At 42.3% G+C, this 16,511-nt stretch overlaps 1 protein-coding gene across 2 annotated transcripts in view; it reads left to right on the forward strand.

The window, feature by feature from the left end:
• LOC126198879 (probable 4-coumarate--CoA ligase 1) overlaps positions 1 to 16,511 on the forward strand; it is a 143,361-nt gene that overhangs the window by 43,112 nt on the left and 83,738 nt on the right. For both annotated transcript variants that reach the window (XM_049935483.1, XM_049935485.1), the window contains exon 2: positions 12,160 to 12,311. In XM_049935483.1, the coding sequence (XP_049791440.1) occupies positions 12,189 to 12,311 (123 nt within the window). In that variant the 5' untranslated portion in view covers positions 12,160 to 12,188. The remainder of the gene's footprint in view (positions 1 to 12,159; positions 12,312 to 16,511) is intronic.

Consider the following 16,511-nt stretch of genomic DNA (forward strand, 5'->3'; position numbering starts at 1 on the left):
TCTTCTAATGTATTTCTTTCCCCCATTCCTGCCATTTGTTCCCTTATGCTCTCCCTGAAACTCTGTACAACCTCTGGTTTAGTAAGTTTTTCCAGGTCCCATCTCCTTAAATTCCCACCTTTTTGCAGTTTCTTCAGTTTTAATCTACAGTTCATAACCAATAGATTGTGGTCAGAGTCCACATCTGCCCCTGGAAATGTCTTACAATTTTATACCTGGTTCCTAAATCTCGGTCTTACCATTATATAATCTATCTGATACCTTTTAGTATCTCCAGGGTTCTTCCATGTATACAACCTTCTTTCATGATTCTTGAACCAAGTGTTAGCTATGATTAAGTTATGATCTGCACAATATTCTACCAGGCGGCTTCCTCTTTCATTTCTCTCCCCCAATCCATATTCACCTACTACGTTTCCTTCTCTTCCTTTTCCTACTACCGAATTCCAGTCACCCATGACTATTAAATTTTCGTCTCCCTTCACTATCTGAATAATTTCTTTTATTTCATCATACATTTCTTCAATTTCTTCGTCATCTGCAGAGCTAGTTGGCATATAAACTTGTACTTTTGTAGCAGGCGTGGTCTTCGTGTCTATCTTGGCCACAATAATGCGTTCAGACAAAATCATTAACTTATAGTTACATTTTCTATATTAATTAAATTATTATTTTAACAGTAAAGATTTTGAAAGTAGGATCATTCTGCACCTCTATGTTGTTGGTAATCTTTTGTTAACTTAAAATCTACTGCTTTATTTCTGCTAGACAATTCTATAGCAGTTCATTATGTCCTAGCCAGGTTTCAATCACAAGCTTTTATACTGCTGCTAAGCTCTTATCGGCACATTAAATTTAATAAAATAATTCTCTTCAGAAGTCTATTGCTATACCACTACTACTGGTGCATTGCCTTCCCCGATTCAACAAAATATTTAATGAAGGTTTTATGTTGCTATTCACCTTTGGCGCATTGCCGTTCTTTAAATTGACCAACTGTTTGTCATAATAAGTTACACCGCTGTTCAGCTACTATCGGCACACTGGTGTGCTTTCAATAAGATGAAACATTTGCATCATCAGGTGCTTTCATCAAGCCATTCTTTATACTTAACACTTTTCCTCACTATTATGTCGACACAATGTCGTTCTGCACTAATTTATATTTGTATGTGTGTCATAAAGACATCCGCTTCACATGATTACAAATAAAACAAACACAACACCTATACATTTCACACGTATGTGGTGGTAGAAGATCATTACACTCACACCTTTTACCAGAACATACCCAAGCAGCCCACAACAGCAACCCATACCGATGATTTTGTTGTCCACAATGTGGTCTTGAAATGTGAAATTTCAGACTTTCCCAGATGGCATCGAGTTCAACAACTGTCAGTCCATTCTCCCATCTCCAAATTGGCGTACTTCTTCTTCAGTAGCGCTACAGCCCTTGGTGAGACTTGACTTCTTCAACAATCTTCCTCCACACTTCTCGGTTATTTGCTGCTCTTTTCCACACCCCGAACTCCCATAAACAAAGTAAGAGCCTACGGAATATCAGACCAGCTGTGTGGCTGGATTGAAGAGTTTTTAGCAAACAGAACACAGCATGTTGTTATCAATGGAGAGACGTCTACAGACGTTAAAGTAACCTCTGGCGTGCCACAGGGGAGTGTTATGGGACCATTGCTTTTCACAATATATATAAATGACCTAGTAGATAGTGTCGGAAGTTCCATGCGTCTTTTCGCGGATGATGCTGTAGTATACAGAGAAGTTGCAGCATTAGAAAATTGCAGCGAAATGCGGGAAGATCTGCAGCATATAGGCACTTGGTGCAGGGAGTGGCAACTGTCCCTTAACATAGACAAATGTAATGTATTGCGAATATATAGAAAGAAGGATCCTTTATTGTATGATTATATGATAGCGGAACAAACACTGGTAGCAGTTACTTCTGTAAAATATCTGGGAGTATGCGTGCGGAACGATTTGAAGTGGAATGATCATATAAAATTAATTGTTGGTAAGGCGGGTACCAGGTTGAGATTCATTGGGAGAGTGCTTAGAAAATGTAGTCCATCAACAAAGGAGGTGGCTTACAAAACACTCGTTCGACCTATACTTGAGTATTGCTCATCAGTGTGGGATCCGTACCAGATCGGGTTGACGGAGGAGATAGAGAAGATCCAAAGAAGAGCGGCGCGTTTCGTCACAGGGTTATTTGGTAACCGTGATAGCGTTACGGAGATGTTTAATAAACTCAAGTGGCAGACTCTGCAAGAGAGGCGCTCTGCATCGCGGTGTAGCTTGCTGTCCAGGTTTCGAGAGGGTGCGTTTCTGGATGAGGTATCGAATATATTGCTTCCCCTTACTTATACCTCCCGAGGAGATCACGAATGTAAAATTAGAGAGATTAGAGCGCGCACGGAGGCTTTCAGACAGTCGTTCTTCCCGCGAACCATACGCGACTGGAACAGGAAAGGGAGGTAATGACAGTGGCACGTAAAGTGCCCTCCGCCACACACCGTTGGGTGGCTTGCGGAGTATAAATGTAGATGTAGATGTAGATTGGTGACATCCATTGTTACCTCGTCGATGCATCTTCTTCTAGGTCTCCCTTTTCGCCTAACTGAATGGATCATACCTTTCATCATTTTCTTTGGAATTCTATCCTCTGCCATTCTCTCCAAGTGTCCTAGCCATTGTATTCGCTGTCATTACACAAATTTTACTATGTCCTTACCTTGTATTAACTCTTGTAATTCGGCATTGTAGCATATTCTCCAGCATTCTTCCTCCCTTATTGGCCCATAGATTTTGCGTAGTATTTTCCGCTCATGCTTCTTAGTGCATTTTTATCGTGTTCTGACAACGTCCATATCTCTGAGCCGTATGTGATAACTGGGCGGACTAGGGAATTATATATTAGCAGTTTAGTTTTTCTTGTAACAAGGCTATTTTTGAAAAGCTGCATATTTGCAAAATAAGCCCTGTTTCCTGCTTGTATTCTTTCCCTTATAGCCTTTCCAATACTGTTGTCATTTGTTATTTGGGCTCCCAAGTACTTAAAAGAGGACACTCCAGTGAAGCATTTCCCATTGTTTAGGTTTTTATGAGTACTTCTGGCCTCAGATTGTGACATTACCATATATTTTGTTTTGTTTTCAATTACTATGAGGCCAATTTTTAAGGCTTCTATTTCCATTGCCCGGTATGTTTCTAGGAGGGTATTGGTATTTCTTCCTACTATAGCAATGTCATCAGCGATCTGGTGCCTATTTTGTTGATTTTACTATACTATGCAGGGCTATATTGAATAGGAAAGTGTCCCCTTGCTTTAGACCTTCATTAAAGTCAAAGCTTTCACTTGTTCTGCTAAGGACCTTTACTTTTGCTCTTGTCTCCGTCAAATTGACAAACAGCTCCGGCATAATTCCATGTAGCAATTCAAAATGCCTTAAATTAGTTCCTAGTAAACTTAAAGAAATTTTGAACTAACATATTTTCATACACTGTTACAACATAAATACATAATATGTAATCTTTTGTTTTGATTTTGGCTGTTTATAAACAATGCCACCGTTTACATCCTACCACGAGAGTGATTTATCGTTGTTTTAGTTTTGATCACAGCTGTATCCACTGTTTACGTACAGCTGGGGCATTGTCCTTCGCATTATTAAGAACTCGGTGCTTGCTCATGCCATCTGTTAACACTGACCTGCTTCGCTAATGACTCATGCCGCTACCCGGCATCTTATGCTATGCACTTTCAATCTTACATATGGAGGCTTACAATTGCGATTCATAAATACAACGAGAAAACTTTTTAAAATCTTGCTTCAAGCATAATGCGCAAACGCTCATTTACCAAATCGTTGCTTCATTCTACAGAATGATGTACCATTCCTTTTGTATTTGAGTGTCGTTGTTGCTATAAACCATACTATTGGAACTGTGTATTTTCTACTGACTTTCATACACGAGCATTTGTGACTTTGTAATATGTAAGGGCTAATTACCTTATTCTTAGCTTCACCTTTATTCCATATGCCTTGCATATTTAAAACCAGGATGGGTCATTATTGTCTATATATTATGTGGTCTTCTATTTAAACCTTATTTACTACGTTTGTCTTTTATGATCTTTCCATGTCAGTGTTGTCTTATGTCGGCAATGTGTACTTCATAACATAATTGGCGTATACCACATCTCCCATAAATACTGCCTAATGGCCGACTTACACGTCGCATTTTGCCTTTCCTCCCCCACTCCTCACAAACGATTGGGCGACTTTCTTGTCGCCTAGTAACCAGGCTCCTCCTTTCTCTCTTATGTAAATAATTGTCCGACTTTTTTGTAGCCTAATAATCATAACTCTCCATCAACTATGAACCTCTTTAACTTAACTAGTACTACACAATCAGTTTAACATAATTCATTACAGCGGAAACCACATCATTCTTTCAATTCCTACTAAAGAGTCACAATGTACCTGTTTTGACACAACCTGTACATCATCTCAACACCACATTTAGTTTTTTTTCCATTATTTTTACCACCAGAATTTCTTCTAATGTATTTTGTCATATTAACTTACCTGGTTTAGCATCGTCCTCTTCTTCTGCAGCCTTAGCCTTATTTTTACGCGTTATTTCATCTTTGTTATATATAATAGCCCTCGTCTTGCTTTCCTATTCTCAAAATGTTTACAAACATAAAATTATGTTTATCGTTGTTGCAAATGTACAAAAATTGTCACTATATACCTTGTTTTACGTTAAGTGCATTCATTGTAACTATATATTTCATTCTCTTGCTGGTGTATATATAATCCTATCCTTCGTATTTCTGGCCTGTCCTCATATACTCCGTCAAATGTCTGTCTTTCAACTGTGCTATGAAGAAGTTTATTCTGCTGGACTACTTTGTTTTTCTCATAGCTTGTTTGTTTGTTGTCGCAGTCAGTCAGGAAATTTTCTCATTTTAATCTTCATAGTGAAGAATGTTAGGGAAGATAGGTACAGTTCTGAATGAAAGAAGAGGAAGAACTAACAGCAGGAAAAGAAAATGAAGTATTCTGTCAGTTAACTTGGGCATCTGGTAAACGTCAATGACTAAACAATACAAAGAACGTTATTGCCCCCTGAAGTTTAATAATCATAATACTTTTTGATGTCATTGAATAATTGTTGCGGTGGTATTTCTGTGGTAGAATGAGGAACTTCATTCACAACTTTTTCAAATTCAGCCACGTACTCTACCCCCATATGATGCTTCTTAGAACTGAACTGACAGCTTTTTCTCCCGTAGACGAGTGCGGTTTACCGCTGATTATTTTTTGATAGCGGATTCTGACGGAAGTTGGCTTTCAGGTCTATGTTTGTTGATATCTTGATGCCATTGAACTTTGGTACAGGACCTTCTTGTACCTTAATCCTATCCATTTGTGGTATGATTTTTCCACCATCAAACCTTCTGTTTACAAATACTTCAACACTCTATCTGTTTTGTGTGCTACAAGACCAGTATTGATTCAAGAACACTTGTACGAACTTAAAATATGTTTTACATGTGTTGATGACTTTCTTTACCCATGAAACTACATCTGCTTCGAATCCGCTAGCCACGAATTTGATTTTTTGTTGTTCCGTTATATTTTCAGGAATGATGCCCTAGAACTGTCTAATGAAGGCTACTTGGTGTACTCCCTTACTAGAGAAATGATAGAATTTATACGCATTTGAATGATGTGCAACGTCACTTACATGGACAGTACCTTTCTTTCTTGTTCACACCAAATTTCGACTTTTTCTTTAACTTCATTTTCTATTTTGTCTTTCATCTCAAGAAGCACTTTTTGATCTATTTCTCCCAATTACTATAAATCGCACTTGTGTTGCCTTTACAAGAGGATTCTACCATGTGAAATACTATGACTAAGGTATGGGTGTTTTTGATACTCTGTAAATTACTCCACAGTATCTTGTGTTTATCCTTACATGTTTTGACAGTTTTGCTTTGCTCTTATCTTACATTACTGATTCATTAACACTTATTTGTACTAGCCCAATTTGGTCCTGCAAATCATTATTTAAGTTTCTGATTTCGTGGTCAGTCTTTTGATTTATTTCTGATTTACTAACTTCTAATTTTTTATCTCCTTCTTTTGTTTCACAATCTATTTTCTTGCACCATCCCTCAGTTTAGCTTCAAGATTTATAACCTTTTGTTCCAAAACATTGAACTTAGAATTGAGTTGAGCTATTCCTACACTAACTTCTTTTAACCCCTTATCTATTTTCTTCTGTGCTTTTCTTAATTATTTTCTTCTTTTGCTACTTTCTGTGCTTTCAAAATTAATTTTAGCGTAGACCTTATTTTCTGATCACCCTGACTTGCCAAAGCGTTAGCTGATTCTGTACCGTGACTTAACGTACATAACTCGTCTTTTGGCTCATTGGTAGTGTTGACATCAGAGTCATTTTCTCTGCTATCGTCATTCCAGTCAGTCACTTCATTCTGTTTAGCCGCTACATAATCTGGTGCTTCAGCACGTCGTATTTCAGTTTTGTACCGATACTACTTCGACGGTAATAAAAAATTTGATTTTGTGGCATCAGTTATTATAGTTAAACTAAAATTCAAAAGTATTTCAAACGCAGGAGAAAGCCTACTTATCACATTTCCCATGCAGTTCTCTGGTCATTTACAATCCACACGTATGACAATCCTTACATAGTTCACTGGTCGGTTACAGTTCACAGTTCTCCCTGGTTAAATATAGCTTCATAATTCCAAAACACTTAGACTTCAAAGATGTCCCCACAAGGGATTATATGTACGTCAAGTGAGAATGGGAGATAACGAGAGCGATTTATGTGTGTGTGATAAATCCCTTGCCCCGCAAATTTCATTCTTTCATACCACAGACAACGTGTCACTGATCTCGTTTGCACTAAGATTGAAGTACACACAAGGTGGAGAATTGCTTCCACCGCCCTGAGTCGAATGCGTAAGTTCTAAATAATAATTCACCAACCTGTAGTCTTCTACAGTTATTATCCCCTGCGCAGAAGACACCACATAGGTGGTGAATCCATTATCTTGAGCCTGTTATAAAGTATTAACGAGGAACTGATATTGTACAAATAATTAAATTTGGAACTTGTTCGTTTAAATGAGATGCCACTTGCTTTTTATTAGCAGACTACGAGAAACTTCACAATTATAGACTACTTCATGAATCACAAATAATTACCATTCTTCATACTTGCATAGAAAATAAACAAGATTATGAACTGCGTATGCCGGCCGCGGTGGTCTAGCGGTTCTAGGCGCTCAGTCCGGAACCGCGCGACTATTACGGTCGCAGGTTCGAATCCTGCCTCGGGCATGGATGTGTGTGATGTCCTTAGGTTAGTTAGGTTTAAGTAGTTCTAAGTTCTAGGGGACTGATGACCACAGATGTTAAGTCCCATAGTGCTCAGAACCATTTGAACCATGAACTGCGTATTAGCGTTATTGCTATCTAACTGTTCTTGGTTACTTGTCCAAATAAACAGATTGCTAATTAAGTCATTAACCGATACTGACCAAGGCAGACAACATGTCTGTCCTCCGAGACTGCTGAACTAGCTCTGATCTTACAGCCGAACGACTTCGCCCGCCATCCAAGTTAGGAGCGATCCGTAGGTCTCTGAAGTGTTTCGTCTGCCTTTCGTTTAGCAATTGTTTATTATTTTGCTGTTAATTAATAGTTTTGAAATAATGAAATGATCGCCTGCCACTGAGAAATGCTTTTATATGAAATGCAAGTAAATTCACTGTTCAGATTTGTTTCTAATATTAATAACAGAAGTTTATGGTTTTGGCCCGCTACTTACGAAATCAGCAGCCAATCGCGGAGGAGGACAGCCGGCTGGGATGGCCGAGCGGTTCTAGGCGCTACAGTCTGGAACCGCGTGACCGCTACGGCCGCAGGTTCGAATCCTGCCTCGGGCATGGATGTGTGTGATGTCCTTAGGTTAGTTAGGTTTAAGTAGTTCTCAGTTCTAGGGGACTGATGACGTCAGAAGTCCCATAGTGCTCAGAGCCATTTGAACCATTTGGAGGAGGACAACAATTTAAGCGGTCTTTCTCACGATACACGCACCGAATGAACCATCTGTCATCAGTATCTCACACCACATTATGTCATCCTCCCACTAACGTCTTCTCAACCGATCTAAGAACAACTTATTGGAGCTGAATATGATGGCTATAAAGCACTTAGCTGCAGCGACGGGGCATCGTTGTGTAACAGCACGGTAACGCGGCTTCGCTCTAACGGCAAAGCACCGCAAGCTCTATGAAACAAACGATGCCGTAAGCGTCCGCCTCTTGACATAAGTACCCCTGCATTATGATCGCGACAGAAAGCGGTGATTTACATTCTTCAATGGATATGAACTGCTGACATCTTTCCAAATGCACAGCTTTTGTCACTCGCTCCTCTCCCTGAAAGGCACTCTGAGGAGTGTACATGTATGTACGATATAACAGTGTCTGTGTTAGCCCGAATTACAATGCAGATTTCCTTCGGACATACAGGCATGTACGAAGGAACTTTACATCATAATTAGAAATAACATAAGAACTGCTATATCGTCTTTATCCACCGACACTGGGCGAGTGATTTTTACTTGAGTCTATCCTGTGCGGGAATATACAGAATGGATGTATGAGTGTACACTGTGTGATCAAAAGTATCCGGACACCCCCAAAAACATACGATTTCCATATTAGGAGCATTATGCTGCCACCTACTGTCAGGTATTCCACATCAGCGACCTCAGTAGTCATTAGACATCGTGAGAGAGCAGAATTGGGCGCTCCGCGGAACTCCCTGACTTCGAAGTGGTCAGGTGATTTAGTGTCACTTGTCATACGTCTGTACACACTCCTAAACATTCCTAGGTCCACTATTTACGATGTGATAGTGAAGTGGAAACGAGAAGGGACACGTACGCCACAAAAGCGTACAGACCGACTTCGTCTGTTGACTGACAGAGACCGCCGACAGTTGGAGAGGGTCGTAATGAGTAATAGGCAGACATCTATCCAGACCATCACACAGGAATTCCAAACTGTATCAGGATCCACGCCTCGCTTGGTGTAAGGAGCGTAAACATTGGACGATTGAACAGTAGAAAAACGTTGTGTGGAGTAACGAATCACGATACACAATGTGGTGATCCGACGGCAGGGTGTGGGTATGGCAAATGCCCGGTGAACGTCATCTACTGGCGTGTGTAGTGCAAACAGTAAAATTCGGAGGCAGTGGTGTTATGATGTGGTCGTGTTTTTCGTGGAGGTGGCGTGCAGCCCTTGTTTTGCGTGGCACTATCACAGCACAGGCCTACATTGATGTTTTAAGCACCTTCTTGCTTCCCACTGTCGAAGAGCAATTCGGGGTTGGCGATTGCATCCTTCAACACGGTCGAGCACCTGTTCATAATGCACGGCATGTGGCGAATTGGTTACACGACAATAACATCCCTGTAATGGACTGGCCTGCACAGAGTCCTGACCTGAATCCTATAGACCACCTTTGGGATGTTTTGGAACGCCGACTTCGTGCCAGGCCTCACCGACCACCATCGATACCCTCGACACCTCTCCTCAGTGCAGCACTCCGTGAAGAATGGGCTGCCATTCCCCAAGAACTCTTCCAGCACCTGATTGAACGTATGACTGCGAGAGCTGTCTTCAAGGCTAAGGGTGGCCCATCACCATATTGAATTCCAGCATTACCGGTGGAGGGCTCTACGAAATTGTGAGTCATTTTCAAAATGGCTCTGAGCACTATGGGACTTAACTTCTAAGGTCATCAGTCCCCTAGAACTTAGAACTACTTAAACCTAACTAACCTAAGGACATCACACACATCCATGCCCGAGGCAGGATTCGAACCTGCGACCGTATCGGCCGCGCGGTTCCAGACTGTAGCGTCTTTAACCGCTTGGCCACCACGGCCGGCAAGTCATTTTCAGCCAGGTGTCCGGATTCTTTTGATCAGGTAGTGTAGGTAGTAGACACAAGGTTGCCAATATACAGGGTGGTCCGTTGATAGTGACCGGGCCAAATATCTCACGAAATAAGCATCAAACGAAAAAACTACAAAGAACGAAACTCGTCAAGCTTGAAGGGGGAAACCAGATGGCGCTATGGTTGGCCCGCTAGAGGTCAAACGGATATCAAATGCGTTTTTTTTTATAGGAAGCCCCATTTTTTTACATATTCGTGTAGTAGGTAAAGAAATATGAATGTTTTAGTTGGACCACTTTTTTCGCTTTGTGACAGATGACGCTGTAATAGTCACAAACGTATAAGTACGTGGTATCACGTGACATTCCGCCGGTGCGGACGGTATTTGCTTCGTGATACATTACCCGTGTTGAAATAGACAGTTTACCAATTGCGGAAAAGGTCGATATCGTGTTGATGTATGGCTATTGTGATCAAAATGCCCAACGGGCGTGTGCTATGTATGCTGCTCGGTATCCTGGACGATATCATCCAAGTGTCCGGACCGTTCGCTGGATACGTACGTTATTTAAGGAAACAGGAAGTGTTCAGCCACATGTGAAACGTCAACCACGACCTGCAACAAATGATGATGCCCAAGTAGCTGTTTTAGCTGCTGTCTCGGCTAATCCGCACATCAGTAGCAGACAAATTTCGCGAGAATCGGGAATCTCAAAAACGTCGGTGTTTAGAATGCTACATCAACATCGATTGCACCCGTACCATATTTCTATGACCAGGAATTGCATGGCGACGACTTTGAACGTCGTGTACAGTTCTGCCAACGGGCAAAAGAGAAATTACGGGACGATGACAGATTTCTATTTAGCGACAAAGCGACATTCACCAACATCGGTAACGTAAACCGGGATAATATGCGCTTTTGGGCAACGGAAAATCCACGATGACTGCGACAAGTGGAACATCAGCGACCTTGGCGGGTTAATGTATGGTGCGGCATTATGGGAGGAAGGATAATTGGCCCCCCATTTTATCGATGGCAATCTAAATGGTGCAATGTATGCTGATTTCCTACGTAATGTTCTACCGATGTTACTACAAGATGTTTCTCTGCATGACAGAATGGCGATGTACTTCCAACATGATGGACGTCCGTCACATAGCTCGAGTGCGGTTGAAGCGATATTGAATAGCATACTTCATGACAGGTGGATTGGTCGTCGAAGCAGCATACCATGGCCCGCACGTTCACCGGATCTGACGTCCCCGAATTTCTTTCTGTGGGGAAAGTTGAAGGATATTTGCTATCGTGATCCACCGACAACGCCTGACAACATGCGTCAGGTTCATTGTCAATGCATGTGCGAACATTACGGAAGGCGAACTACTCGCTGTTGGGAGGAATGTCGTTAAACATATTGCCAAATGCACTGAGGTTGACGGACATCGTTTTGAGCATTTATTGCATTAATGTTGTATTTACAGGTAATCACGCTGTAACAGCATGCGTTCTCAGAAATGATAAGTTCACAAAGGTGCATGTATCACATTGGAACAACAGAAATAAAATGTTCAAACGTACCTGCGTTTTGTATTTTAATTTAAAAAACTTACCTGCTACCAGCTGTTCGTCTAAAATTGTGAGCCATATATTTGTGACTATTACAGCGACGTCTATCACAAAGCGAAAAAAGTGGTCCAACTTAAACATTCATATTTCTTTACGTACTACACGAATCTGTAATAAAAAATGGAGGTTCCTATTTAAAAAAAAAACAGTTGATATCCGTTTGACCTATGGCAGCGCCATCTAGCGGGCGAACCATAGCGCCATCTAGTTTCCCCCTTCAAGCTAGCCAAATTTCGTTGTTTGTAGTTTTTTCGTTTGACGCTCATTTCGTGAGATATTTGGCCCGGTCACGACCAGTGGACCACCCTGTACAGAAGTTTGGATCCGGCTGCGAGCCGTGCTCGCGTAGCCAAATGTTAAAGCGACCGCTCTCGACAAGCGGGAAATCCGGGTCTGGCACAAATTTTCGTTGTCCTGTCATTGTACGGATGATGGTTGTCCATATTCGGTACTGCTAATGCATTAGTTGGTCATGTATGTGTTGTTACAGAGAAACCAGCCACCTAGATACCTGTGACAATGGCAGCTACGGACAGCGAACCTATACTGAATGGGCCCAGGGACGACTGGCCCCGCCTCGACGTGCATCTGTCGACGCGCTTGGTTCGCAGTCTTGTTAGCATGGGCGATCGCATAGTGCAGGTAAGCCAGCTTCTGCCTTCATGCCATTACACGAGAACATCGTACCTAACTCTCGACTAATGCTTTACCTACAAAGTTCCCTTGCATACCGAACATTTCTTGTACACTATCTGATTAAAAATATCTGGACACCAATTAATATGAAATGTATCCACCCTTCATCTTTATTACTGTTTTTACTGTACTAGGGACACTTTCAATGAAGTGTCTGAATGTCCGTGGAGGAACAGCAGCCGGCCGCGATGGCCGAGCGGTTGTAGGCGCTGCAGTCCGGAACCGCGCGATTGCTACGGTCGCAGGTTCGAATCCTGCCTCGGGCATGGATGTGGGTGATGTTCTTAGGTTAGTTAGGTTTAAGTAGTTCTAAGTTCTAAGGGACTGATGACCTCAGATGTTAAGTCCCATAGTGCTCAGAGCCATTTGAACCATTTTTTGGAGGAACAGCATCCCGTTCTTCATCATCCGAAACCAGAGCGGGTGGTGATGTTGGACGCCGAGTTCTGAAAGCAAGACGTCGTTCTACTCATCCAGAGGCGTTCAGTTGGGTTCAGGTCGGGACTCTGTATAGGGTAGTCCATTTCAGGAATGTTATTGTCCACAATCCATTGTATCACAGATGCTGCTTTGTAAAAAGATGCACTGTCATGCTAGTACAATCAATCATCGTCTGCGAGCTGGTCATCTACCACACGCAGCACACAACGCTGTAAAATGTGTTCAAATGCAGCCCCGAACCACCCACCCCTCCTCCCCCATATCGTAACACCATCTCCTCCACAATTCACTATTTGCCCATGGCGACAGGCAAATTTCTCCAGGTATTCGCCAAACCTGGACCCTCCCATCTGATTGCCAGAAGGTATAGTGTCATTCATCCAGACATCCACTGTCCAGCGACGTCACTGTTTCATCAACTCAAGCTTCGCTTAGCGCTCACTACAGAAACGTGTGGTTTATGAAGAGCTGTTCGACTATTGTACCCCATTCTTTAACTCCCTGTGGGCAGTCATTGTGCTGGCGATTGATTCCTTTGGTTCCTTTTATGCCGTTTCTACAAACTTCGCAAAGCTCGACAGTCCCTATCCGTCAACACCTCATCCCTGTCTGCTATTGGTTTAGCTGTGGTTGTTCGTTCGCGTTTCCACTTCACAGTTACCTCTCCAGCAGTCGACTTGGGCAGCTTCAGAACGTTTGAAATATCCTCGATGAATTTGTTACTCAGCAGACATCCGGTGACGAGACCACATTTCAAATCAGTGAGCTCTCCTGACCAACTCATTCTGCTGTTACTGCCTCCCTACTGAAAACGCAATACTCCCTGCATTCGTTTATATGCTGATACAATAGCTGCATATTTAGCAATTATATGCAACCCTTCGCTCGCAGAAAGTTCCGTACCTAAAGGTTGGAAAATTGCTCAAGTCACACCAATACCAAAAAAGGGAAATAGGAGTAATCCGCTGAATTACAGGCCCAAATCACCAACGTTGATTTTCAGTAGGGTTTTGGAACATATACTGTGTTCGAACATTATGAATTACCTCGAAGAAAACGATTTATTGACACACAGTCGACGCGCGATTAGAGGTGCCATGTCACGAATCGGGCGGCCACTCCAGTCGGAGGTTCGGGTCCTCTCTCGGGCATGGATGTATGTGATGTCCTTGTCATAAGTTAGCTTAAGTTAGTTTAAGTAGTGTTCAGGACCGATGACCTCACTAGTTTGGTCCCATAGGAATTCACCCACATTTGAACATTTTTGACATAGTCAGCACGGATTCAGAAAACATCGTTCTTGTGAAACACAACTAGCTCTTCATACTCATGAAGTAATGAGAGCTAATGACAGGGGATGTCAAATGGATTTCGTATTTTTAGATTTCCAGAAGGCTTTCGACACCGTTCCTCACAAGCATCTTCCAACCAAACTGCGTGCCTATGGAATATCGCTTCAGTTGTGCGACTGGATTCGTGATTTCCTGTCAGAAAGGTCACAGATCATAGTAATAGACGGGAAGTCATCGAGTAAAACAGAAGTAACGTCCGGCGTTCCCCAAGGAAGTGTTACAGGCCCTCTATTGTTTCTGATCTATATTAACGACATAGGAGACAATCTGAATAGGCCTATTAGATTGTTTGCAGAAGATATTGTCATTTACCGTCTTGTAAAGTCATCAGATGACCAAAACAGATTGCAAAATTATTTAGATAATCTGTCTGTATGGTGCGAAAACTGGCATTTGACCCTGAATAAAGAAAAGTGTGAAGTTATTCACATGAGTATTAAAACAAATCCGCTAAATTTCGGTTACGCAATAAGTCACACAACTCTGAAGGCTGTAAATTCAACTAAATACTGTGGGATTACAATTACAAATAACCTAAATAGGAACGATGACGTAGATTATGTTGTGGGTAGAGCAAACCAAAGACTTCAATTCATTGGCAGAACACTTAGAAGGTGCAACAGGCCTACTAAAGAGACTGCTTACACCACGCTTGTCCGCCCTATTCTGGAGTATTCCTGTGCGGTGTGGGATCCGCATCGGGTGGGACTGAGGTATGACATGGAAAAAGTTCAAAGAAGGGCGGCTCGTTTTGTACTATCGTGAAATGCGGGAAATCGTGCCACAGACATGATACGTGAATCGGAGTGGCAATCATTAAAGCAAAGTCGTTTTCCATTGCTACGGGATCTTCTCATGAAATTTCAATCACCAGTGTTCTCCTCCGATTGCGAAAACATTCTGTTGGCACCCACTTACATAGGGAGAAATGATCATCGCGATAAAATAAGAGAAATCAGGGCTGACACAGAAAAATTTAAGTGCTCGTTTTTCCCGCGCGCCGTTGAAGAGTTGAACGGTAGAGAGACAGTTTGAAGGTGGTTCATTGAACCCTCTGCCAGGTACTTTATTGTGAATAGCAGAGTAATCACGTAGATGTAGATGGCTTTTGCGCGTCTTTTGACATATAGTGGCCAATAAATTACTGTATTTATTAAAAAATTAAAGTCTGCACTGTGACTGAAATTAATATGCTAGATTTATTGTGGAACTGTTAGTACTTTACTAGTTATTGGTTGCTGTCAACTGGATCCGTAACGGTACGGTCCACAGCAGCCAGAGAGGCACTACTACCTGATGTTGATGCCATGGAAATTATTTTCATGTCCCGTATCTGTTGATAATGGCGTAAAGAAGGCTTATTTTTGGTGCACCGTTGTGTACCGCTCTTTTCTGAGTTGACCAGAATCTCTTTTAGTCTAAGGTAATACTCTGTCCACTTATATTAACGTGATCACCTGGAAAAACCCTAAATAACCACCTACTACAGCGTGGACACCTGTGAGACGTACAGGAACAGTCAGTGAGGTTCTGCGAGGCACCGACAGGGATGTGGAGCCATGCCGACTCCAACGCCGTGGTCAGCTGGGCTAGGTTTCTCGGTTGAAGATCCGTGGAGCAACAGCCAGATCGAGGTGCCCAAAGATTCTCCATTGGGTTTAAATCCAAGAAAATACGGTAAACTCATTCTGGAGCTCCTCGAACCACGCACGAGTACTGCGAAATGTATGAACGGTACATTGTACAACTCGTAGATACCATCGTCCGAAGAAAAACAGACTGCATGTTTGGTGCCCAAGCATAGATGGCTACTTTTTTTGAGCCATTGTGCCTTTCAGAATGACGCGATAACCTAGGAAATGCAATGAAAACATTTCCCAGGCCATAAAGCACCCTCCTCTGGCCTCGATTCTTCTAAGGATTGTTGCAGGGTATTAGCTTTCAGACGTTTCACGCCGTACACGCCAGCGGCCATCTGATCGATGGAACATAAAACGTGGTTCATAAGGAAAGGTTACCTGTCGCTTTCAGAGGACGTCCAGCTGTGATAATGGCGTGCAAATTCCAGCCTTCGTCGCCATTGGAAGGCAGTCAGCGTTTGTGCACGAACCAGGCGCCTGCGGTGGAGGTCCATATGGAGCAATGTCGACTGAACAATCATTTTAGAGGCAATGTTAGTAGCTTGTTGGTTCATATGGCCGGCCAGTTGTTCGCTCTTACACATCTCTGTAGCCGTTGTTCACGCCCGTCATCCACGGCCAGTGGCACTCTGCAGTTGCCACAGCGCCGGATTCAGATAGCGCCATTTTGGGTGCATGATATACTTCAACCACGGTGGCCCTCGAACAGTTAG

Source organism: Schistocerca nitens, chromosome 8 (genome assembly GCF_023898315.1).
Source record: "Schistocerca nitens isolate TAMUIC-IGC-003100 chromosome 8, iqSchNite1.1, whole genome shotgun sequence".
NCBI lineage: Eukaryota > Metazoa > Arthropoda > Insecta > Orthoptera > Acrididae > Schistocerca > Schistocerca nitens.